The 25,676-nt window shown below is 52.2% G+C and overlaps 1 protein-coding gene across 13 annotated transcripts in view; it reads left to right on the top strand.

The window, feature by feature from the left end:
- PTPRT (protein tyrosine phosphatase receptor type T) overlaps window positions 1-25,676 on the top strand; it is a 1,064,037-nt gene that overhangs the window by 997,396 nt on the left and 40,965 nt on the right. For 7 of the 13 annotated variants that reach the window (XM_032350627.1, XM_032350629.1, XM_032350630.1 and 4 more), the window contains 8 exons: window positions 1,625-1,701; window positions 9,470-9,506; window positions 10,947-11,044; window positions 13,339-13,398; window positions 14,111-14,227; window positions 18,462-18,616; window positions 21,936-22,071; window positions 24,146-24,295. In XM_032350627.1, the coding sequence (XP_032206518.1) occupies window positions 1,625-1,701; window positions 9,470-9,506; window positions 10,947-11,044; window positions 13,339-13,398; window positions 14,111-14,227; window positions 18,462-18,616; window positions 21,936-22,071; window positions 24,146-24,295 (830 nt within the window). The remainder of the gene's footprint in view (window positions 1-1,624; window positions 1,702-9,469; window positions 9,507-10,946; window positions 11,045-13,338; window positions 13,399-14,110; window positions 14,228-18,461; window positions 18,617-21,935; window positions 22,072-24,145; window positions 24,296-25,676) is intronic. The other 6 variants (XM_032350634.1, XM_032350635.1, XM_032350637.1 and 3 more) reach the window with 1 other exon arrangement.

Raw genomic sequence — 25,676 nt, forward strand, 5'->3', positions numbered from 1 at the left:
TGACCCCTGTGGGTTGCATTTTGTAGTCTCTTGCCAGCTGGTATTTGGCTGACTTTGGCCAAGGACATGCCCTGGTGGGAGATTTTAAGTCAGCGAAAGGAAGAAGCCAGGGTACGTCTCCAGCTCCCACCAGAGAGTGGGCCCAGCCCCACCTCTGATAGCCTTGCCTCTACCATCTGCCCCACCGTTCCCGGGGGGGTAACATCTCCTTGCTAGCACTGATCTCTGAGTTACACAGCCTCTCTCTGGCTTCTCAGCTCTTCCATCACTGGCTAACCAATTCTCTGGCATTAATCACCCCCGCCACGTACACTTGAAGCCATCTCCAACATCCCGCTTAGACCCCTCTTTGGAAGCAGGAGTTTCTGAGCTCAGAATTAGTTCCACGACGCACGGGCCATGTGGCCAGTCAGTCCTTGGGAGCCTCAGTGTCCTCATTTGTAACAGGGCTATGCTGCTTGTCTCCCAGGCTCACTGCGAGAGTCCAAAGAGGTGATCCATTCATATGCTCACTAAGGATTTGTAGAGCACCTGCTGCAAGTGGAGGCCCAGAGGATGAAACAGGGAACAAAGTGCTAATGGCCCTGTTCTCGGGGGCTCCCTGTTCGTAGTAATAGATGTGCCCCTTAAACTGCAGAGGGCTGCATATGTCATAGCAGGATACGCTGGCCCAGCCTCCTGATCCCAGGGACACTCGCAGATGCTCTGAGCGCTCCAGCCCACTTGCTGGGAACCCTAGCCCTGTCCTAGATTGGACAGCAGAAGCAGGGACATGTAGCGATGGGTGACAGGGACCCAGACAGCCAGCTGAGCCCCTCCTCCCTCCAGACCCAGCCAGGTTTTTCCGTTCATGTGCATCCTTGGCATGTCACCACGTGCCTTAATTAGTTGTAAAGAATTAGCCTGATTCTTCTGCACGAGGGCTTTTTTTCTTAATGGTGCTTATTTGATGTTATTTGGAGTAAACGTGCCATTGACTAAACCCTGCAAATCTTGTTTATGCCTGGATTGTGTCTGAAATGGCATTCTCCATAACATGTTTTCAGTTATTGATGACCCCTTTTATAATGACGGAGCCTGCTTCCCTTGAATGATTGTATTGATAACAATATGTGGCCAACAATCTATTTGCAACAATTCTCCAAGAGACAAAGGGAAAGCATTTGCGCACATGAAGAAAATAGGCAAATTTGCCATTTTTCAGCAATAATGAAAACATGTTAGTTCGGATCTGACGCTTCTCGCCTCCTAAGTGTTCTGATCTCTCTCACGCTGTCGTGTGAAGAAGGTATTTCTACTGCCCTTTTAATGACAAAATCACGAAGACTTAAAGAAGCAGGCGACTCACCCAGATGGTTCATGATGAGTACTAGAAGGGCAGGTGGAAAAAAGGGAAGGAGCATACACAGTGCTTTCTAAGGCACAGCGACCTCCCTGAGCCTCAACGACCTTATCTGTAAATGGGAATGATAGCAGGGTGGGACCAGGGGTCAAATGAGAGAAGGTATGGGAAGCAGCCCAATGCCCATACTACTGACGCACAGGAGCCTTGCAGGTGGGCAGTGCTGGCCCTCGCCGCAGCCCCTCACCGCCCGCCTCCATGTTTTTTGCTATCTCTCTGCAGATGACCATTCCCGGGTGAGGCTGCTGGTGCTGGATGGAGATCCGCATTCCGACTACATCAACGCCAACTACATTGATGTGAGAGTCTCCCCAGGGCTGGGCGGTGGGGCTCTGGGGTTGGTTGTAGCAGGCTTGAGACCCATGGCTGTCCCCCAGCCTCTCCCTCAACAAGGTGGCCCTCCTAGAACGTGTCCGGAGGGGTCCGGCCCCTCCCTGATTTATGTAATTAGCATAACCCACATTGATTATCCGTCTGAAGCTGTATCCTCTTTGGAGCCGGCTGGAGTAGCCCACTCCGTGGGGCCTCAGGACAGCTGTCTGTCTTGTTCCTTCACCCATTAATTCATTTGTACGTGTGTCTGTTTGTCCATCCATTCATTCATTCGAAGGCATAGCCATTTATGCAACACAAATTTAAAAGTGCCTGCTGTGTGCCAGATGCTTGGAACCATAAAACTTAGAGCACCATGGTCTCTACCCTTTAAAACCTGAGCAGGAAGATAAGCTATGCACATCAATAATTCCAGGGCAAACTGGAAAGTGGTAAGTGTCACATGTTCAGATAAAATGCTGCAGGGATTCAGAGGTGGGGGGAAAAATCGCTTTTTCCATCAGGAATGCAAAATGTGATATGAACCAAAGCTTCAAGCACAGGATGAATTTAAAGTATAAAGAGGGCAAAGATGGGGCCTCTAGTTAGAACAGCACAAGCAAAAATGTAGCAGCTGGAGCCAGAGCGTCTGTAGTGGCTCAGGGTGAGCAGAGCAGAGACTATGTCATGGGGATAGTGGAAAATAAGGTTGGGGCTAGGTCATCGGTGGTTTGCCGTCAAACTTAGAAAGCCAGGCTTGATTCTGTAGGCAAGAGAAAGCTGTTGGAAGTTTTGATCGTGGAGGTGACCAGTGCAGAGCTGAGCTTTGGGATGATTTATCTATTGCCAAGGATAGTATAGATCCGAGGGAAGAGCGTCTGGGATTCAGACACCCAGTTAGGGAAGGGGATTGCTTCACCATGGAAGCGAGAGTTTGCAGAAGGGGAGCATGGCCGCCGGGGGTAGATGGAGGTCCTCTCATAGCCGGTACAAGCCAGGCTTCTCAGGACCTCAGCTTGGAACCCAAAGGCCTTGACGAATGTCGGAGCTCCTCTTGGTCCCTCTGATGCCCACGTGTTTCTAGAGACAGGCTATGAAGTGGAGAGGTGTGCATTTGAATTCCCCCTAATCTAGGCCAATCCAGATGATTCATTGATTCGACAAATATTTATTGAGCCTGGTGTTAGTGATTTGTCTGTTTGCTCTCAGATCTATTTCTTGTCCTTCCCCGTTCTGCTTTGCATTGCTTATCTAAGTATGTGTGCCATGGTGTGCCTGTGTCAGTGTGTGAGTGTGTGTGTGTGTGTGCGCGTGCATGGCAGGAAGGAGAGCAAGCTGACCCCTACAGAGAAGGCGCTGATGGGAGATTGGAAGGTGAAGGGAGCCTCCACCAGGCACCAGCTTCCACCAGAATTCCTGCCTCTGCCAGGCAAACCCAGCTCTGGGGTCTGGCAGCTTCTCTGTCTCCCGTCATCCACTAGTTCCAGGGGCCATCACAGTCTCCTGCTGGTGCCAGTCTCTGTGTTGCCCCTCTGTTGCCTGGTTAGCATCTCAGCTCCTCTATCACCAATGTCACCAGCGCCCCATCGGAATTCCCTGCGTCTGAAACACCCAGAGTGGTTTCAAGTCCCCACCGAGACCCTGGCTTTACAGAGAGCCTAACTGTGGTCAGGACCTGGGGCTGGAGTTTCAGTGGAAGTCAAGGTCAGCACGGACTCTGTTCCCGTGGCCCTCCCAGGAAAGTTCACAGGGAGATGGCCAGTTCAGAGCAGCCTGTCTCGAGCCTGGACAAAGCAGTCTGAGTATCTGCCCATCATAGCTGCAGCCTCTCCTTTATGCATCTACGATTCATTTCTCAAACACTGAGCAGGTCCTCCACTGTGTGCTGGAAATCCAAACCTGAAAAGGGACTCAGTCTGGTAAGGGAGTTGGGTAAGAAAAGAGACCCTCATAGAGCAGGGCCTGTGCAAACATTAAGGAAAACCAAAGCTTTGGTTGGGGTGGGGGTGGGTAGTCAAGGGAGCCTTCCTGGAGGAGGTGACACAGTGCTGCTAGCCAGTGAGTAAGAGTCCAATGAAGGAGGATTGACAGTAACCTAAGATCACCTCTGTGTTTCAACATTACTTTAACTAGGACTACAACCTCACAAAGCAAGTGCCATTACTACCCATTCCCAGGTGAGTTAGCTGAGGCTTTTGATTAATTATGTAACTTATCGAGGATCTCATATGCTAGGATGTGCAGGAGAAGGACGCAGGCATCTGATCAAGGGTCACTTCCCCAACGTATTCTGCTGGCTTAAATAGTAGCAGAGCGATGACAACAGCCAGTGGCTCTAAATGAGTCATGTTTGGACCCTGTGATGGGTGGTTTCAAAGGAGATGAGTTATGGAGACCACTCAGTAGCCCCCCAAGTTTGGTAATCATCCCCATTTTTTCAGAAAGGGAAGCTGAGGTTGAAGATGTTGCAAAGTTTGGGGAGTCTGGGTGACTCAGTCAGTTAAGCATCTGACTTTTTGATTTCAGTCATGAGATGAGCCCCGTGTCAGCCTCTGTGCTGAGTGTGGAGCCCGCTTGGGCTTCTCTTTCTCCTTCTCCCTCTGTCGCTTTCCCCCATCCCTCTGTCTCTCTCTCCCTCTCCAGAAACAAAAACAAAAGAAGTTTAAAGAGGTTACAGAGCTTTATTAAGGCCATGGGTCTGGTCAGCAGCAGGACAAAACTAGGAACCAGACCAGATGAGTTCCCAGCGCGGGGCCTTTCCTCCTGCTCTCCCCATCCACGCCCAGACAGCACCTTGCATTCCCACTCATAGTGGGGACTCAACATGCAATTAACCAGCCTGAACAGAACTTCCTTCTGGTTTCCCCTTGAACTTGTCTACAGCTGAGTACTTGTGACAACCCCAAAGGCCCACATGGGGTCTGCCAGCCTGGGGTGCCGTAGATAGCATTTGCCATCTGAGTGGTAACCCTCCCACAAAAGTGACTTTCCTAGAAAGACTCCCCTAGATAAACAAAGTTGCGCGAACATCTGACTACAGTCAGAGCCAAGACGCACTTGGGTATGTTAGAGGCAACAAATGAAATTGCTTTAAATGCAGGTGAGTCTCTCTGATGTCAACACTGAAAACGCCTCCCATTCCCGGCAGGTTCTAGCATCATTACAGTGCGTTCTGCAAGCCTTTAAGAATAAGAAACCAGGGGTTGAGGTTGCTCAAGGTTGCATGGCTAGAATCCAGTTCTCTGTGCACTAAGCATACCCCACCACCTTTTCCCTCTTGGAAAGGTAGATTGTGCAGACAGGCCAGCCTCTGCTAGATGCTGTCTTCATAGGTGACACTGGCCTCTGCTGGATCTCAGTGATCAGAGTCATGAATTCAGCCGTTGCTGGGCCGGTTGAGTCCGGAACTTTCTGCTTACTAGCCTTATGATCTTATTTACTTGTTCTGATACCTGTAAGCGGGATAATAATGCTGCCCCGGCAGAATATGATAACAGATGTATCTGTCAGTCTCCCCTTAGGAAACAGGCTCACTCAAAGGGAGTAATGGGAGGCGGGGGCTTAACAAGGTAGGAACAGGGTTAAAGGAAACCAATAGGGTGGGGTGCAGTATCCCCGAGCTAAAAGGGGTGACCTCTGACAGAGAATCAGTGCCAACCTCAGCGGTCTGACGGGAACAGATCTAGAAGAACACACCCGCAGCCTCCCATGGTCTCTGAGCTTCTGCTTCTGCTTCCTCCTCATTGGCTGAACCCAACTGGAAACCAGCAGTCATAAAATCCCATGACATAGCCCATACAGGTCAGCATCCAGCCCACAGCGCAGAGCAGAGTCTGGAAGGGACAGGCGGGAACATGGCGGGGGAAGCATGTACCAAGTACAAGCACCTCCTCACACACTGTTACCAATATGGGGTGGGGTGGGGGGTGGGGAGTCCCATGAATTATGAACCTACCATGTTCTCCAGCAACCTTAAAATGCCTAGAGTCCTTTTGGGGATTCCTGGAAAGACACACCCTAGATAGCTCCCCAGGTCCTCACTCTTTTGGCCTGCTCTCCCCCACTGAAATCCTCCTGGACATTTGCTCTCTGAAGAGTTAACTGCCAGAGTCGTTTATCCCCAGTTGGATCTTGACGATCCATTACAACAACTCCATTTGGATAACGAGCTCGATGGGGCCAGCCCTGTCTGTGCCTTCAGAGGCCATGGTTCCGCTCCCGTCTGAACCATCCCGCCGGCGGGTTTGTTTGCACGCCCGAGAATGGATGGGCCACTTGAATCTGTTATAAATTACCAGTCTGGAAATAAATATCGTATCTGGGTCCCCAGTAAGTAACAGATGCAGGAGTTCAGAGTGAGATAAATGCGTTTTGGATGCAAGCCTCTTTCCCATTCCTCACAGACGGATGGAGGCAGGCCCGGCGCTGGTTTGCAGTCGATCTGTGTGCTGTGTAGGTGGGACTTCAACGAACTCAAAGTTCTTTTAAGGTTAGGAAGTTTTCTGCACCAGTTCTTGGCAAATCCCCAGTAAAGCCCCAGCCGAGCAGTACGTTTCCTTTTATCTCCATTGCTGAGGAATCGCATGGTTAGAATGTTTTCTCTTTGGGGACTCGATGGGGTCTTGGAGACCAGAGAGGGCCTTTTTATGCCCATGCAGCATGCGGATGGGACACAGCACACGTGCATGTGCGCATTTGAGATGTGTTTATCAAGGCTGACAGCCCAGGCAGACTTGTGGCCGCTGGGGACACAGGCACATGCAAGCCGGACACAGCCTTGTCCTGCCGGTGTGCTCACTCCGCCGGGGAGACAGACAACGAGCATGTCCATAACCAAGGAACATTCTGCCCCTGAGTGATAAGTGCCCTGAAGAAAAGGAAACCAGAGAAATGTGAAAGGGGCCAACAGGGTGGTCGGCAGGGGGGCTCTCTGTGAAGTGACTGACAGCCGAGCAGAGGCCGGGCAGCAGGGAGGGAACAAACCGCCCAGCTCACCGGGGCCAGAAGCGGCCGGCCCAGGGAATGCCCTGTGCGAAGGCCTCTGCATGGAAACACGACTCCTGTGTCTCAAGAAGAGCGGGACAGCCAGTAAGCCAGGGCGAGAGTGGTAGGAACCGGTCATGCTCCTGGAGGAAGGGGACAGGAACGCCATTAAGAGTGTCCCAGCATCCCCTCTGAGACCCGCTGATGCAGACATGCCATCCACCAGCCTTTGCTAAAGACTGCTCCCAGCTCTGCGTGTAGGGTCCACAGCCCAAGGGGACAAGAGGACAAAAGCCGTATTGCCGCTCATGTGCTCTGTGTGTTGGTTGGGCACACGTGGAAGCCTGCAGGACTGCTCGGGGAGGAAGGCTTATTTGAGGTGCGGTGCAGGGAAACAGGGACATGGGGCTCATGGGAGGGCGTGGACAGTGACAACTGCCAGTGAGGCTAGAGACAGATGATGAGTCCTGAGGTAGGACATTTGGGCACGATCATACAGAAGGTGGGGGGCCACTGCAGGCTGTTTGGTAGGGAAATACCAGAATCCAATATGCACTGGAGAGTTCATTCTGGTCGGAAGCAGACGGGCAGGGGGACCAGACTGGAGGCAGGGAGGCCAGCAAGCTGTGGCTCGGGTCAGGAGGGACAAGGACCGCAAGTAGGAGTTGACGATGCAGGTGACAGAAGATGGTGGGCTTGAGAAACCACACCCTTCCACACTCTAGTGGACTATCTTCTGTTCCCAAACCTAATCAAGAGAGTCTAATTCTTCCCGTAAGCCTCGGAACCCCGTCCATCTTTCTTGAAGGAACAAAGAGCTCTGGTCCCTCTCACCTCCCTTCTCACCTCTCAGGTCTCAGAGAGGGGCTCAATTTTCCATTAGAGGCAGAGCAGTGAGGAGGGATGGGCTTCCGATCTCACCATCACTCAGCGGTCAACACAAATACTTAGTCATGGTGAGCAGCCCATGAATGTGTGCCAGACGACCAATAAAATAAATAACAAGAGAAAGTCATATATGCTAAATCTTGGACTCTAGCACCTGGGGCATAGTGACTGCCATGGAATCTCAGTAGCAATGCTACAGTGTAAGTCTGAGAACCTCATTTGAGGGTAAAAGATCAACGGAGGCACAAGGAGGTTAAGTGTTAGCTGCAAACCACACAGCTCCCAAGGGTCAGAGCTGGGATGTGAACCGAGGCCATCAGGTCCAGAGTGTGTGCACGTGACCCCCTCCAGCGGTACCTAATTTAGCTGTGTTCCCAGCCACTTGTTCATTGGACATTTGCTCTGAGTCTCACACTGTGTGAGGCCCTATAGACTTTTTTTTTTTTTTTTAACTTAGAGGAGGCAGTGTTTGTCCTCAAGAAGCTGATGACTTCGCTAAGAAGTTATCACACCAGGAGTTTAGGTGGGGCTGTTGATTCCTGGGGACTGTGATTAATCTACCGCTTCTGGCCATGCCACCGGCCCTGGGTTGGTGCTGACAGTGAACTCAGGCATCTCTAGAATATGCCCAACAGTTGGAAGGTAGCTACTCAGTATTTATGGGGCGAGGGGAAGACTGAGCTGTAGAAATACGCCAGGGGCTCAAAAACGCGTCTTTGAATCAGAAAGTGGATCCGAGACTTGAAAGATGCCACATCTGTTTTACCATTAACCACACAGATGGCGATTCTGGCTCATTTCCTGAGTGAGAGGGCCTTGAGGCAGCTCATTTCCCCCTCCCCCTGCCCCTGACAGGACGGAAAGACTGATCACCAACACTGGAGACAAAAAGAGAGATTCATCAACCGTTCAGGCTTGTTTCCTGCTGAGATGGTTAACCCTAAAGCAAAGTGGATTTCGGGGCTGTCCGTGACCTCTCCACCAGCAGGATCCCTAACTGGCATCCGTAGTTTGAAAACGCATCCATCCATCCATTCATTCATTCACTCATGTCTTCATTCTGTAAATACTATGTACTAAATGCAAATCGTTGTCCAAAACGTGAACTCTACCCAGTACGGTATAATTCCTCTCTGGAACTAGAAAGAGCATCTCCCATGGATTGCCCTACCCAGGCAAAAGAGAAGGATCTCTTCAACCTCTTCCCCAGTGATGAAGGTGATGGAGCACAGAGGGGCCCCACACCAGGGCACGGCAGGGCCTCCTGGGGCACCGAAATACACAGACATATCAGAAACTGGTCTCTGAACCAGAAAGTGGCTTTATCGTCCTCTAGGTCACACCTGTGTGCCCCCCTCCCACCCCAGTGAGTGGGACTTCCAATTCCAAGCCCACCCCGTGAAACAGAGAGGCACTGTGGCATTCTTCCCATTTTTTTTTTCCTAATCCTTACTAATGCCAGGGGCCAACAATGCAATGGTTTTCTTCTGTCAAGTGCCCTACAGAGACTCCCACGGTGTTCTGCACACAGTTAGGACCCAGGAGAGACTTTTTGATGGTTTGTGTCCCACAGGAACCCCAAAATTCCTTCTCTGCCTCTCTGGGTGCATGGGCATAGGTAACGGCCACCCAGTTTTGCTTCTAAGGCAAGCCTATATGGGCCCCTCCCAAGTAACTATTACGATGGCTAACTCATTGAGTGATTTAATAAGAGTTTTCCATGTGTTACCTAATTTCATCTTCGCCACTTCTCTGGGAAGTGTCTGATGCTCTTCTCATTTTGCCTGTGAGGAAAGCATGTCTTGGAAAGGATACCTATTACTATTGTGGTGTTTGCGAGCTTTGACTGGAGGCCCTTCCCTCTGCTTCTCTCCTGTCATCCAGGGATATCATCGACCTCGGCACTACATTGCAACGCAGGGTAAGTGCCCTCCTGTCCCTCAAAGCTGTCCTTGCCCTTCACTGGAAGAGAGGAATGGGCTGCTGCCAGCCAAGAAGTCACACGGGCGTAGGGCTGGAGAGCCTCCAGGGGTGTCTGGGAGCATCCATTTGTTTGGGAAGGAAAGAGGGGGACAAATTCAGCTCTAGGCAGAGGGATATGAGTAAGAGATGAAGGAGGTACAGCTGAGAAATGGTCACAGGCAGGGCAGACCCGAAGCCTCAGCCTCAGGCATGTGCCCCAGGGATCCACCATCGAGAGCTAAGGCTGATGGTGCCTGATCTCCTGGACAAGCGTGCGCCTAGAAGAGAGAAGTACTCAGCCGTTCTGGAAAACAACTTTGACCGTACATGATCAGAGGCTTCAAAATGATCCTACCTCTCGAACCCTTTAGGGAAGAAATCCTGTGGATCATTAGCTAGGTGGGCAGTCACATATACAGAGATACTCGTCACAGTGTTATCAGCAATAGGAAAAAAGTGAAAAATCTTAAATGCCCAACAGTTGGTAGCTTGTTTAAAGTATGATACTTCCGGGCGCCTGGGTGGCTCAGTGGATTAAAGTATGATACTTCCATATTATAGAAAATTACGCAGTGAACATGTACCATGCTTGGTAAGAATTTTTAAGAGCATGCAAAATGTATATAATAATGCCTATAATAATTTACTTATTACAGCAAATGCATATGTATAAATACATACACACATACATATATGCATATATACACACACACATATACATACATATATGGGAAAAGGCTATTGAGATTTTTATATCAAACACCTATATTTCTTTTGTAATTGTAAAAGGGATGAAGGCCCAGGACATTGAAAGAGAAATCTCCAAGGAAATTGCTTCGGACTCTCAGATCCTATCTCCCTCTCCTTGTCCATTACTTTTCCCTCCCTCCTGTTGGGGCTCGAGGGGATTGCTCCCTGTGTTTGTCAAGCTCAAAATCAGGCCTGTCCTGTCTGCACTGTGAGCGTCCAGCTCCTGGCAGCTTTCTGTCCTCCCCCCTGCCCCCTGAAACCCCAATTTCCTCCCTGACTCTCATTGAGGTCCTAGAGCCCGGTTCTTATGAAAACTGCCTTAAGCTATATTATTAACCCATAATATAGTCCCTATAAGGTGATAGATGGGGGCAAATGGGGCTGGGGGACAGCCCCTGAGCAGGACAGAGGAGGGAAGAGGAAAGGCTGTGGGTGTTTCCATGGGTGCTGCAGACCATGCTAGTTTGGAATGCCGCTTTGCTTTTCTGCTCCGGCCCCGGTCTCAGCGACTTGGGTGTCCCAGTGGGGATCATCCGGCCTCGCTCTCGCTCGCCTATGCAGAGCCTGGACGGACCACCCAGGAGGGACAGCCTCCTGGCTGCCTCCTTGCACTTGTGGTCTTTGACCCTGTCACTTTCTCTGTCCTCAGGTCCGATGCAGGAGACTGTCAAGGACTTTTGGAGAATGATCTGGCAGGAGAACTCGGCCAGCATCGTCATGGTCACGAACCTCGTGGAAGTGGGCAGGGTAAGCCCCTCCCGCAGTTACCTGGACAGAGGTTGCTGGCCCTGTCCTCCTGAGCATCTCTCTGTTCTGTGCCTTATGGCACGTGCCCCTGCTCAACACTTCCCTCGCAACAACCCGCGTGGGAGAAATCCTCAGCCCTGCTTCCCATTCGGGGAATACGGCCTTTCCCTCCAAGTCATCCTTTTCTCCATCCTCGCTCGGTTGATGACGTCATCTCATACCCTTTGGGGCAACGAAAGCCATCAGACATGAACGCTCATCTTCACACACACAAAGCCACAATCCCACTTGCATCTATGACCGTCTTCTCATTCTTCCCCTCTGTTATCAGGGTGAACCATAAAAAAGGGCCGTTTTTGTTGACCCAAATGGTAGACTGTCTGCTGTTCCTAAAGGCTCAGCCTCCTGCGACGGAAGAAGTGACTCTAGCGCCTTCAAAGGCGATCCCAGTGCCTCGAGTCACAGATTCTATGCAAGCATTTTCTCATTTCCCCTGTCACTCGAAAAGCAACTCTTTTTCTCATTGCTGGATTCGTCCCCCGAACATACAAAACATCCTGAGCACCTTCCCCCCGAAAATACAAAACAGGCCAACAAAAAGGATTCTCTTGTCCCTGCTTTTCTGCCCAGACTTTGAAGACACACACAGGCTCTGTTTCTCCACCCGCGTTCTCTTCTGCCTTCTCCATGCCATCCGCAGTGAGACGGTCGGTATCACCAGCATCCTTCATGTTGACGAATTCAACCACCACTTCTTTCTTCTCATTGAACTCAGTCTCTCAGAGCATCTGACCTTTTGCTCCCTTACCTCTAAAACCTTGATAGCCCTCAGGGTTCAGGCCTTGGTCTCCTGCTCTGCTCTATCTCGACTCCCTCCTACGTTGTCCTTAGCTAATCCTAGGGCTTGGAGATGGGACTGCTATGCCCGGCTTGCTTTCGCTCACTTGATAAACTGCGGTTATGTGGGTGGGTGGGCTGTTGGGTTGAAAGGCAGGGTGCACAACACCAGAAGAAAGAGGGCTTCTCTACTTAGCATAGGAACTAACCAGAGAGTGGCCAGGTAAGTTTTTGTTTTGGCGAAGGACCAGATAACCCGTTAAAATAAAGAGTCCTGGCCTTCAAGATCATAGGAGAGAGAATCTGGGCTGTCTTCATAATCAGGAGAGGGCTGTGAACATCTCGTGGCCTCAAAAGGTTCTGGGGCCAGCAGAGACTTTATCCTTGAGCCCTCTCTCACTTTGTCCCATCCCCAGCTTTACAGATGAGGAAACAGCCCCAGAGGGGCTGGAGCACCTACCCCTTAGTCCTCTAGCCAGAGCCCAGCCATGATCTCTGACTCTTAACTCTTCTGCTAGTATCATGGCCCCTCCACTCACCACTGCTCCCCAAGGACCCAGACCCGGAGAGCAGCTACCACAGACAAAAAGGCCTGGCTAGGATTTAAGAATTCAGAAGCAAACTCCACCCTGTTCTATAAAATGTCCCATCTTGGAGACAGATTCTCTCGACGGATAGATCATGAATCTAATTTGGATCTGGGGAGGCAACAGGGGAGCAGTCTCTTGACGGAACTCCTGCTGGGAGCCAACCACTGTGCCTGACGTTCCCTGTGCATTTTTTCATTTTGACTCTGACCATTACACGGGGCCATGTTTCTGGTAATTATCCGGGTGGCCTGGCTTTGCATCCCGGCTCCATCCCTTCCCGACCCTGGACAGCTTTCTTAGCCTCCCGATGCTTCTGCTTCCTCATCCGTAAAACAGGGTGATAATCATGTCTGTAAAGGTCGTAGTGATAAGCGATTAAAATAATACATGGAAGGAATTCGTAGCACACTCAGCAAGCGGTGTGGGATGCGGCGAGCTGTGAGTGAGTGTTAGCTGCCCCTACGAATAGTTCAGTTGAGCCTCAGAGAGATTTCAGCACTTTTTGGAAGCTGCCAGCTGTTAGAACCCAGCAATGCATCCTTTTGCCTGCCAAGCCTGTTGCGCTATACCAGCGTTTCCCTAAGTGGGTTCCATGGGATGCTAGTCTGCAGGATGCCTAGTGAGAAGAGGGTTCCATGGTTAAATACGTTTGGGAAATGCTCTGCACTTTTTGCCCCTCTCAGAGAGTTGAAAACACTTTAGCGTTAGCACGGTCAACGAGCTGAGGAGTCTTGTAGCAGAGCGGCCTGTTTAACTTTGTTTAATCCAGCATTTCCCAAACTCATTTGACCACAAAACCTTTTTTTGTTTGTTTGTTTTTTTTTGTTTCTTGTTTTCTTTTTTTTTTCTTTACCTAACACCTATTAGCACCCAGCGGAACACACTGTGGGAAATGCCACTCTAGGCCGCGCGGCGTCCCCCGGAATGGTAATGCTTTTGTTCTTTTTAGGGGAAAACAGTGATCTCTTTTTCCTCCCGCGGAGTGTGACCTAGAGTCCAGTGTGGGACTGGCTTGTCGCTGGCATCTGCACCCACCGCCCGGGCAGGGAGCCTTTGTGCAGACGCTTCCCTTTGGGTCCCGCTCCTTGCATCCGTCTCCCAGCGGAGAGCCTGTCTCCTTCCAGCCCCCGGTTACCACCTCTGGATGTTAATGACCCTCTCCCCACCCCCTCCGCTTCCCACCTGTGATTTCTCATCTCTGTTCCGCTGATGCTGCCCCCCACCCCCCCGCCCCACCTGATCTAGCAGAAAGAGGGCTCAGCCAGAGGTAGAACACCAGCCCGGTGACCTGGGACCAGGTGCCGGACCTCCCAACTCGAGCTTTGTTTCCGTCTGTAAATGGGGTGACACCACCTGCCTATCTCACCTCGATTGATTTGCTCACCTAGTGTGATAATGGACTTGGAGATTTTAAGGAGCTCTGCCGAAGAAGGTACTACCATTATTCCTAACGGCTCCAGTTCCTTTGGGAGAGGGCGTGTCCTTGTGCGGTTTGCCAGTCCCTGGCGAGCTGACAGCCCCTTGGACCGAAATTCCACCCAAATCGCCCTCGGGTTTATCGGAACAGGAAGGCCGGACGAGGCGGCTGCTTGCGCTCAGCCATACACTCATCCGTCCTTGTCTCTGTCCTTCCCTGCAGGTGAAGTGTGTGCGATACTGGCCGGATGACACGGAGGTCTACGGGGACATTAAAGTCAGCCTGATTGAGACTGAGCCCCTGGCCGAGTACGTCATACGCACCTTCACCGTCCAAAAGGTAAGCTTCCCAGCAGCTGCCCACCCTGTGTCTGCCACCAGGGACAGATCAGCAATTGAGTTGATGTGGATCCTGTTCCAGAGGCTGCCCCCCTTTAGCAGGAGTGACAAACAGAATTCAGCAGGCAAACAAATGGACTAAATGCCATATGGTGATAAAAGCTGTGGAAGAAACCTGCCACGAGTGAAGACAAGATGAGGTGGTCAGAGGAGGCTTCCTGGAGGAGGAGGCATTCAGGCAGCCAAAGGAGAATGAGAAAGTCAGCTGAGGGAAGAACAGGAGGAACCCTATGCCAGGCAGAAAGAAACAAACACACAGAGTCACAGGGAAAGAAGATTTCCACATGTTCCAGGCCTATGGTTTTCAGCTGGTGGTGATTTTGACCCCCGGGGGATGTTTGGTGATGTCTAGGGACATTTTTATTTCTCAAAGCTGAGGAAGGAGGGGTGCTGCTGGCATCTGTGGATGGAGGCCAGCAATGCTGATGAACACCCCACAATGCTCAAGACACCCAGCCCCCAGCAACAGAGGATTATCTAGCCCCAAATGTCCATGACGTCAGAATTGAGAAGTGCTGGTCTAGACATTGAAAGGAAGCTGGGCTGGCAGAAGCTTGATAAGCAGGAACAAGGTAGCAAATAAGATTTATCATTTAATTCCTATTATGATATCACTAACATTTATTGAACAATTACTAAAGCAGGTGCTTTTCTAAGGGCTTTGCGTACATGACGTCATTGAATCCAACAACCTCTTGAGAAAGGTACTATTATTACTTCCCGCCCCTTTTTTTGTACTCCCATCTTATAGGGGAAGAAAATTAGGCACAGAGCATGTGTGTCATTTGTCCCACATTGCCCAGCTGCAAGCTGGCTAAACCACATTCCCACCTCAACCCCTGACTTGAAGCTCAATGCCCCTTCCACTTACTCTATACTTGCCATTTTCTGGAAGCATCCACACTGATGGACCAAGTAGCCACAGAGCCAGCAATGCAGAAGCACTGGCGATTCACTGCTCTGAGAGCTGTGCTGTTGGGGTTCAGACAAGTCCCTGGGAGGACCAAAGCAGGCACATACTAGGGACAGCAAGTGCACGCATGGTTGATACGGGCACACTACTCCTGGCAGCCTCCCCGCCGTGGCACCCCCACCCCCGCCCCAAGCCTCATGCTTTTAAAGGCTTGTGTCTGCAGACTCAGTCGAAGAGCCAGGAGCAAAGGGCTCTTCTCCATGACAACAGGTACACCAATGTGGCCTTAGGTCAGGTTCCTTGGAAGCAGAGCCTGAGACAAGGATTTGGGTACAGATGGTGTATCCAGGGACCACTCTCAAGAGAAACTTACAGGAGAGGGAGAGAGAGAGGAGGGAGAAGAGGAAGGACCTGGGCAAGGACAGAGTCTTCAGCGGAGTCTAACCTAGGCCTGATCCGCAGGGGCTGCCAGAGCAGGACCTGCACCCCAGATGTGGCCCCCTTGCTTCCATCTGCTCACTGACTGTGGTCAGTGAGCCACTGAGAGGTCACCTGCAGTGCAAGTCAGATCCTGTGGGCTGAGGGCACTTCTCCAAAAAAGGGGAGTCACTCTCAGCCAGCCCTCCTACAGCAGAGGCCCGGGGAGGCAGACCCCCGAGGAGGATCTGGCATAGATGCAGTTAGTGCAGGAAATGAGATGAGTAGTGGGGACAGAGGAGCCCATCCTGGGCTCCACATTTGAGAGGGAGGCCTCAGTGCTCAGCTCACACTGCCCAGGTCCTTAGCTCAAAATCGGTTCCTGAGCTAGGGACCCAGAAATAGTAGACAGAAAGTGGTGTCTGCCCTTGAAGAGAGCATAGTCCCACCAGGGAGGGAGGAGCCCTGATCCACGACCTCAGTGCAGGTGGTAAGGGCTGGAACAAGGGCTTCCCTGGGCTGAGTGGACCTGGAGAATGGAATGAAACCCTGAGTGTTGTTGAAGCTGTTTCTTCTCCATCGGTCTCTGGGTCGGAGCCTCCACCTGGGCCTTTGTTCACTCCCGCCTGGACCCCTGCCCCAGCCTCCTATGGGGCTCTCTGCCTCCACTCTTACTCCATTTTAGTTTGGGTTTCTGGGAAGCTGAGCCTGCAGCAGGGCTTTGGGTGTGCTTGCTGAAGCTCGAGGAGGAGCTCTGAGAAGGGCTGGGTGGGGGGGAGGCAGGCGGGGCAGGGCAGGGCAGTGGAAGGAGCCAAGCCAGGATGTGCTCTCAGCTGGAGACCTAACTAAGGCATCTGGTTCCACGGGAGCTCTGGGGCAGGAGCCCCCCCCCCCCACTTGATCCTGCCTTGAGGTAAAAGGGTCCTCTGTTTCTCTGTTAAGGCCACCCAACATCCTAAGTTTGCCCAGGACCATCCTGGCTTTAGTAGGAAAAGTCCCAGGAAACCTCTCAGTCCTGGGCAAGACTCACCAGGTCAGCTGGTCACTCTGCTGTCCTGTCAGCCCCTGAATGCCAGCTGCCCACCCCCACCCCCAAGGGAAGGGGCTCCTGGTTGGCTGAGCAATTCTCTGAAGAAGCGGGGAGCTGTGGGCGTCCACAGCCAAGACTCGGGAGCTGGAGATGGGGGTCCTGGCCCAGGAATGGGGCTCTGGGAGGGTGCCATCAGTGCCTCCTGCACTGCCCCCCCACATTCCCACTTCACTCCAGGCTCCACATAGCCCCCAACACAGCCCTCCCAAAATGCAAGTGTGATGATGCACTTCCCCTTCCGGGCAACCTCCCCAGATCCCCAGTGAGACCCTGTGTGGGATCCAAGGCCTCCCAGCAACAGGCACCCGCCCAGCCTCCCACCCACAGTCCCTCTGTCCACCCTTGCCAGTCTTCCACTTCCCCCCGGGGGTGCCCTGTTTGTGATTCTGTGCATGTGCCGTGCTAAGTCCTGTCCCCGTGACGTTACCTGGGCTGCCTCTCTGCCTGGGAGTCCTGCCATCTCTTTGATGGGGCAACACTTAGGCCTTGGTTTCTCATAGTGACTAGGAGTGCAGACTGTGGGGTCCAAGAGCCAGGGTCCAGAGTTGTGTGTCCTGGTTGTGTTCCTTAACCTGGCTTAGCCTCAATTTCCTCATCCATAAAACAGAGACAACATATGGACTGGTATGAGGATTAAATGAGTTAGTACACCGAAATGTTCAGAAGAGTAATAGGCCTGCAGTCTGTGCTTAATAAATGTTAGCTACTGTTTTCACTATTAATGTACTTCAAGAGTCAGGGCATGCATCACCTCCTTCAGGAAGCCTTCTCTGATTTCTCCATCCCCAGCTGGGGTTACCTGATGCTCCTTTAAGCACTTCAACAGGTTATCCACTTAGAAGCCTGCCTCTCCAGCTAGACCATGAGTCGCACCAGGGACAGGGACTGTGGCTTTTATTTCCGCCTTCACAGTGCCTAACACAAGGCTTGGCACAGATAACCCTCGGTGAATCTTCCTTAACTGAAAGAATGATCAAACACTCTTCCTATTCGGTTCTCTCTGCGTATCTGCAGGAGAGTACAAGGTAGGAGAAAGTAGGTGAGGGCACTGCATAAGCACAGGCCCCGAGGTGACACCTGACTACGGACTGGGCAGAGAAGCACCCTTAGCCTGCAGGGTGTTACTGAAGAGTGATAGGAGGGGAAGGGGAAGCGACCAGAGCCCCAGGCCCCCCTGCCCCCATCAGTCAGAGACGCTCTGCTTTTATTTGTTCCCTGCCTTATGATTCTAAATAAGAATCTAATGAATAGAGGAGCCTGACACATTTTTTTAAAAACTTGAAAGCCATGAAGACAGCGAGGGTCACAGATCCCAGTCACTGAAAGGCCTCGTGTTCCACTGGAAATGACTTGTACTTGTGTTTAAAACCAACCTTTCTCTGAGTCTGTTCTGCCGAATAGAAGGCCCATGACACCCTTGTCAAAAGGACAAACACTGTGGGTGTGTTATAATGCCCCCTTGGGGATGCAGAGTGTACACCAGTCCACTGAAGGCTCTGAGAAGTCCTGCAGCAAAGCCACTACCTCTACATTATCTACTTCTGTGGCTCCCAGACCCAGCAGATTACAGAAGTCACCCTTTGTGGCAACCTTTGCTCACCTGGCAGGATCTTGTCCTCCCCCATGGCAGGGAGGCTGGCTCTGGCCCCTCCATGGCTGGCTTTGCCCCTCCATTTGGCAGCCATGCTCCCCCTGGGTGCTGGGCGGGCATATGGGGGTGGCAGCTGGAGGAACAGAGGCCCCTTCTCTCCTCAGAAAGGCTACCACGAGATCCGGGAGCTCCGCCTCTTCCACTTCACCAGCTGGCCCGACCATGGTGTCCCCTGCTATGCCACCGGCCTCCTGGGCTTCGTGCGCCAGGTCAAGTTCCTGAACCCCCCTGAGGCCGGGCCCATAGTGGTCCACTGCAGGTAAGCACTGGGCTCCAGCTCCAAACAATGCTGCTTCTATGGTGCTGCTGTCAGTGAGGGAGATACATTCTTGCCACCGGCCTTTCTGTCCCCAAGCCCAGCCCAGATCTCAGGGTTGGCTGACAATAATGACAACAACAACAAAGTAATAGTAACAGTACCAGTGAGTATCATGACTGTTACTCTGAAATACTAAAGCCCCCTGGGGATGTGAGCTCACACTGACAGGGTCCGTTACATGTGCACTTTGCCCACCCCTCATGCAGCCTGGAGGGGTGGGCGCTAGCTTCCTTCCCATTCTACAGATGAGAACATTGAGGTGCCAAGAAGGTGGACCATTTGCTCGGGTCACGCGGGTGTAGGCCAGCGGCGCCGGGAGTGGACAGGCTTTTGTCCAGAGGCTTGCCCTCGGCTGCATGCCACAGCAGCGGGGAGCCTCCGTGGAAGCGTGCAGCTCTTCAGTTCTGTTATTTTAAAAATCAATTGCTGGCCTGCAGGGTCCTTAACAGAGAGTAAATGGACAGCGCCAGGCTTCACCTTATTATGGAGAAGAGGTATTTCCAGCTCTGACCTAGAAAGTCGCATGGGGAGTGACTGGCGTGTCTTCCAGTCCTCCTAAATGGAGATGAAGTGTCATGTTAAGGTCATTAAAAATTGGACCAGACCTGAAGGCCAGCTGGCCCACACACTCCTGCCTCCCTCTTCCAGTGAGACCTTGGGCCCAGGCCACGTTTTCAGACCCTGCGCGTTCTTGACTTCAGCCTGCCCTGGCGGTGTCCATCTCGGTCAAGGTCCCAAGCGAAGCCAAGGAGAGACTCCACAAACCGCGGGCATCTGAGGGCCAACCTCTTGTCGCTCGACATCTGTGTACCCTCCCCACATGAGCGGGTGGGAATTAGAGACCCCGTTTCACCGATGAGGTCACTGAGGGTTGGCAGGTGACAGTCACCAGCAGCCGTGGGCTCTCTAAGCGTTTTGCATGTATCCTCTGTTTTACGGCTCATGACAGTTCAAGGACAGTAGAATGTTAGCCCCCCAAGTCCCGTGTCCAAGAGGGCAGCCAGAGCAGGGGTAAGGGAGGAATGGAGATGATTTATCAGCCTCTCCTTGCGTGACAGCCCTGTCCTTCCTCCAGAGCCAGCCAGCCCAACACGACGAGCACAGTGGTCTCCACTCCCGGGGCCATTCTGAAGATGAAATGTGCTGGCTGACCTATACGCAGTGCCTAGGAGAAGTCCTGACAGCTCACGGCACTTAAAAACACTTCCGGTCTCTGCCTCTAATACTTGTCCACTGCCCCAGACTGTTCATTCTTCAGAGCAGAAACCATGTCTGCTTATCTTCGGATCCCCACTCCTCATCCCAGCATCCAGTGCTTTACTGGAGGCTCCATAAATGTCTGTTGAATAGAAGTGGCTACATTTACTGAGAAATTGCAACATCGGTAGGCATAGGGCTAGGTAATTTACATGCACCCATGCTTTTTCAGCATCATTTCGTGCAATGTACATGTACTGGGCTATGGACGCGACAGGATGGGTCTGTTTATTATTATCAGCCTTGTTTCATGGTGGTGGTTATTGAATGCCAGAAAGGTCAAGTCATTTACCCAAGGTCACACAGCTAGTAAGTGGTTGAGCTAGGATTGGGTGCCAGGGGTCTGACCCCAAGTATGATGAGCTACGCTGCTGTGTGAGGCTGGAATACAGCTCAGGTCGTCAGGAGAACCCAGCAGGGAGGCAGGTTGGATGTGTGAGGCTTACAGCCACCGGGCAGGTTGTTCACTGGTGGTGGATCCGAGATTCAAAACCAGGTCAGGCTGCTAGTTTTCCCTAACACAGGTGGAGGAGGAGGCTTCAGGAAGAGGCAGATGAGTGGCGGTTTGTACCCCCTCCTAGACCCTGAGGCCTACTTGCTGCATCCCTTCTGGGGGCGTCTGGACTGGGGTGTGGAAATGTATAAATGCAAGTCAAACTTCACCACTTTAAACCATGAAATTTTACTAAGAACCAAGACTGCTTCCCATGGGTTTGTTTTCCAGATCATTGTGGGACTATTACCCAGTCCCTACTGGCCTGTCCTGCTGGGTTTGTGGTCAGCCAGTCCTGCTCTCTTCCTGCTTCATCGCTTGTTTCCCTAGGGGAAGCAAGATCTGAAAACACAGCCAGCACGGGCCTCCTTGCTAACTTGGCCTTCGCTTCCTAAATTACGTGCACTTAAGGCCAGTGTTCTGTTTGTCTCTGGTTCAGAGCCATGCCTGGAACCCAGCACGGATCGGGGAAAGGCTGGTCATGGTCCATGGGTCATGCTGAGTTCTTTTGCTATTTTGTACTTGGCCTGAGATCTTCCTAAAGGAAGCCACCAGTGATTAGAATTGAACATGTATCAGAATCAGAGTATGTCTACCAGACAAGGGCCTTGGGGCTGTCACCTATTCTAGTTGAAGACTGCTCCTGGCTCACATTCCTGGGAAAGCAGGTGCCCCTGGAGCCAAACCTGGGGCTTGCCACGTGGGACCTCGGATTCACTCTGCCTTTGGGCCCACTCAGAGGATCCGCCTTCCCACCACCTCCCTTCTGTTTCCGCATCTCTCCTTCCTTGCTTCCATCTGTCAGCCTGCTTGCTGACAAAGGGAAAAAGACAGAAGGGGGAGTGAGGAAGACATGTTTATTAGGCATCTCCAGCATGCCAGGCACCATGCCTTGTACGATATAGAGCGGAGAGCTTCACCCACTGGAGGAGGAAACAGCGTGTGGATGTGTTGTCAAAGCATGCGTTTTGTGCTATGACTGTTACTGTATCTAAGAGCACAGATCCAAGAGCCAGATGGCTGGGGTGAAAGGCCCACCTCCACAACATGCCAGCTCTGTGACCTTGAGCAAGGTCAGCTCTCTGCGCCTCGCTTTTCTCACCTGTAAAATGGGGTGAGAAACTTCCCAATGTCCTCACAAGGGAGTTAATAGGCAACATTTATAAAAGCACTTAGAACAATGTCTGGCACTTTGTAAGCATTACATAAGTCCTTGCTAAATGAGGACAACAAAAGTAAGCAGGTTCTGTTAAAACAGCCCCCATGGCAAGCATTGCTCTCCCATTTTACAGAAGAGAGTGCAGAGGCTTTAAGTTCACTCACTTGCTCAGGGTCTCATGGCAGCGCTGGGTTTCAGACTGTTGTGTCTGACCTCTGCAGCCTGCTGGCCCTCTACAGGGTTCTTGGGGCAGGGCTGAGTGGTTGGTGGAGGCAGGGAGGTCCCGCCTCCCTACGCCCTCCCTACTCCCCCGCCCTGAGGTCTCTAACAGACACTGTCCTCTCTTCCAGTGCTGGAGCCGGGAGGACCGGCTGCTTCATCGCCATTGACACCATGCTCGACATGGCAGAGAACGAGGGGGTAGTGGACATCTTCAACTGTGTGCGTGAGCTCCGGGCCCAGAGGGTCAACCTGGTACAGACAGAGGTGAGTCCTGGGGGACTGAGCAGGCCCGCGAGCTGCAGCCCTGGCCCAGGAGAAACAGGGTAGAACAGACACCCATGAATGGGGACATCCTATAGAAAGAGACATGGGGGTGAGAGAAGTAGAGAGAGGGCATACCTGACTTGCTACGCTGGGACCACAGGAGAAGCTAGGACACAGCTGCTGACCCTGGGGTCCCACAGTGCAAGCACTTGCATCAGTGGGGGTGAGTTCCCCAGCTCTGAGGGCATCCAAGCAGGGACCGAATGGCAAATTTCAAGGATTCTTTGAATAGTATTCCTGCCCTGGGGGAAGGAGAGGACAGAGAGTGATTGGCACTTCCTGAATGCCTACTGTGTGCCAAGCAGAGTCCCTGCTGGAATGACTTCACCAACAAAATTATTGAGTACTTGGGCTGGGTTCTAGGGATTCCAAAGGAGGTAACACATAGCCCCTGTTCTTGAGGGAAAAGCAAACCTTCAGGCATCCCTCTGTTCCGGTAGAGAGCCCAAGACCCGAGGGAAATGGGAGGAATTCATCTTTATTGTTGAGCACCTACTATGTGCCAGGCATCATGCTAGGTCCTTTATATTCAGGATATTATGTTTATTCCTCACAACAAGCCTATGGGGCGGCTCCTACTAGTATTCCCATTTTACAGATAAAGGACCCCCAAGTCCTCACACAGGTGGACAGTGGTGGAACCTGGGTGCATGTGACCCCAAGGCCCATGCACTTTTCCCTGAACCATACTCTCTTGTTAGGCAGCCTTTTCTGCCCACCCTACTCCTCAAAGCCATGGCTAATTCTTCTTATAATGAGCCCATTGCCTGGTTCTAGGGAAGGCTGTGGGTACCCAGGCAGGCAGCTAGGGCAGATAAGAAGCTATGTCTTTCATCAGTCCTGCAAAGGGAAGTTTTGGGTTTGGGCCTGGCCAGGCACTGCGGGCTCTATGGAGAATCCCCCCACTTATAAGCATATACACATAAGAGCCCGCTGTGGGCTCTGAGCTAACTTCCACAGACTAGCGTCTACACTCGGTGAGGCCCAGGAGAGCAGAGTGGCTGCTTTCTCTGTTCCCAGATTCAGGCTTGCAGAAGACAGGCTCACTGGCTGGCACTAGACACGGGGTCCCTGCTGTCTGTGCAGAGACAGGCATTCAGATTGATCATCGTGATGCATCTGGATAAGTGTTTGATGTAGAGATGAGCCAAGTCACTCAAACCTTGGTTAAGGGCCTGGGGACAATAGCAACAGCTTCCACCTGGTGGGTTTGCAGAAGACTTTCCAGAGGGAATGAAGCAGAGGGGCCATAGCAACAGGGGCACAGGGTTCCAGGGGAAGAGAACAGCAGGACACAGGTGGCAGAGGGGCCCAGGGCTCGGGAGCAGACCCTGAGACAAGGCATGTGGTTGATTTGGGAGGCGATCCCGAGACTCACAGGTTGGAAAGCAAAGAGAAAGAAAGGAAGCCAGGCCGTGTGCCATTGCTGAGGGGATTTGCAAGCTGTTTCACCCTGTGGACACCTGGAGCTCAAGCCTGCTGGGAGCTCTGAGGGAGTAGGGAACATGCCCTCCCAAGTATCCTACCTGGGACAGAAGGAGCTTAGGTGTTTCTGCCCCAAGTCTCTGGCGGACACTGCTTGAGGGTTCCTTCCCGGAGCGCTGACTCTCCAGCCTTGCTGGCTGGCCCTGGGCGCAGCGCCAGTGTGCTCCTGGGAACAGAAGAAATCCCTCAGCACGAATCTCAGGTGCTCAAGGTTAGCAGCCTCCAAGGTAGAGGCGACAGCCAAGGGGACAGAGGCAGGCACCATTAGCCCATGCTGCGGGAGGTCCAGAAGTTTCTAACTGTCATCAGTGACTATACTGCTCGGTCCCACAACGTAGTCTCACCTTTGCGAAGGGAGCTTGGGAAGAATCAGGGAAGCTTGGCCTTTTGGGGTTGGAGAGGAAGCCATGATGTGGCTATGTAAATCCTGCCCATCCTTCCTAGCCATGGGGTTACATCTGGGCAACATATGCCCAGGCCACTCTTCTTCTCACCCAGCCCCCTCTCTTTCTCCTCCATGGCTTGGCAGGAGCAGTATGTGTTCGTGCACGACGCCATCCTGGAAGCGTGCCTGTGCGGCAACACCGCCATCCCCGTGTGCGAGTTCCGCTCTCTCTACTACAACATCAGCAGGCTGGACCCCCAGACCAACTCCAGCCAGATCAAAGACGAATTTCAGGTAAGAGCAAGGCCTGGGCTCGGTGACCCAACCAACTTCAGTGGCGCTGAGAACATTCATGGGGTTTTCTTTGTGAGAACGGATAAGGCCAGTGCTTCCAGTGTCCGAGGCTCTAGAAAGCTGCAGAATGAATTCCAGAACATTCCACACACAACCGTGAACCGCTATGAACCAATCACTCGATGACTGTTGACCCTTGTTTTTTAACTAAGATCCTGTGTTTGAACGAATGGAGTTCTAGCTAGTCTGAGTTGTGGGTGGAGACGAGTTTCTAAACACAGGTGTGAGTTTCATGCCCCACCATCCCTAGAGGGACTCAGGTTTTTTTGCCATTTCTGTACAATTGGAGTGTGTGTGTCCTAGATCCTCCCTACTACCCAGAATGGGGTCTGGAGGCCAACACCATCAGCTGCACCTGGGAGTTCATCAGAATGTAGCATCCTGGGTCCCACCCACAGCTTCTGAACCAGAGTGTGCAGTGTAGCAAGATCTCCAGATGACTTGTCTGCACACGAGACTTTGAGAAGCACCGTCCCATAGTTCAGATCAGCTCAGATGTAGCACATCTGTACCTTGCAGCCCAGGTAGCCAGAATGGTGGCATCTTGGTCTGGAGGCCTGGACGTGAATCACTGCGTAAGCCAAGAGTCCAGCCTTTTGTTCTCAGGTCTGTGCCAGGGTCATCCCTCGGCAACAGGAGCTGAGAACCAGGCAGCAGGAAGCAAGGAAGTTCCAGAAATTGAGGTGCAAGTCCTCAGCCCATGATTCCACAGGCAGATACCCCAGCCAGCCAGTACCCCTGTGCTCCCTCCAAAGGAAGCTTTACTGATTGGGAGGGGAGAGATGGAGGCCAGAGCCCCCTCCTGGGTGCACCTAGCATCTGGTTTCCTGGCTGGACGATTCAGCTCTGGCCACATGCTTGCAAGACTCCCTCTGCAGAACCCAGCCCTGAAGTTTTCTACACTCTAGATCTTGCCCCCTGGGGGTCTCTCACCCATCCTGAGCAGCTCATTCTAAAAGCCACTGTCTAGGGGCGCCTGGGTGGCTCAGTGGGTTAAGCCTCTGCCTTCGGCTCAGGTCATGATCCCGGGGTCCTGGGATTGAGCCCCACATCGGGCTCTCTGCTCAGCAGGGAGCCTGCTTCCCTTCCTCTCTCTCTGCCTGCCTCTCTGCCTACTTGTGATCTCTCTCTCTGTCAAATAAATAAATAAAATCTTTATAAAAGCCACTGTCTCTGAGAGGAGCATTGGGCAAATCCTTTCCCTCCTTCCAGGACACTTCAATGGAGGCATAAACACTGCTTAGAGATTCCCCACCCCCACCCTCTGACCCCCTGGCCGGCCCACCCTTTACTAAGATGAGCAGGTTGGCGGGTGTTGGCA

Source organism: Mustela erminea, chromosome 7, assembly GCF_009829155.1.
Source record: "Mustela erminea isolate mMusErm1 chromosome 7, mMusErm1.Pri, whole genome shotgun sequence".
NCBI classification, from domain to species: Eukaryota; Metazoa; Chordata; class Mammalia; order Carnivora; family Mustelidae; genus Mustela; species Mustela erminea.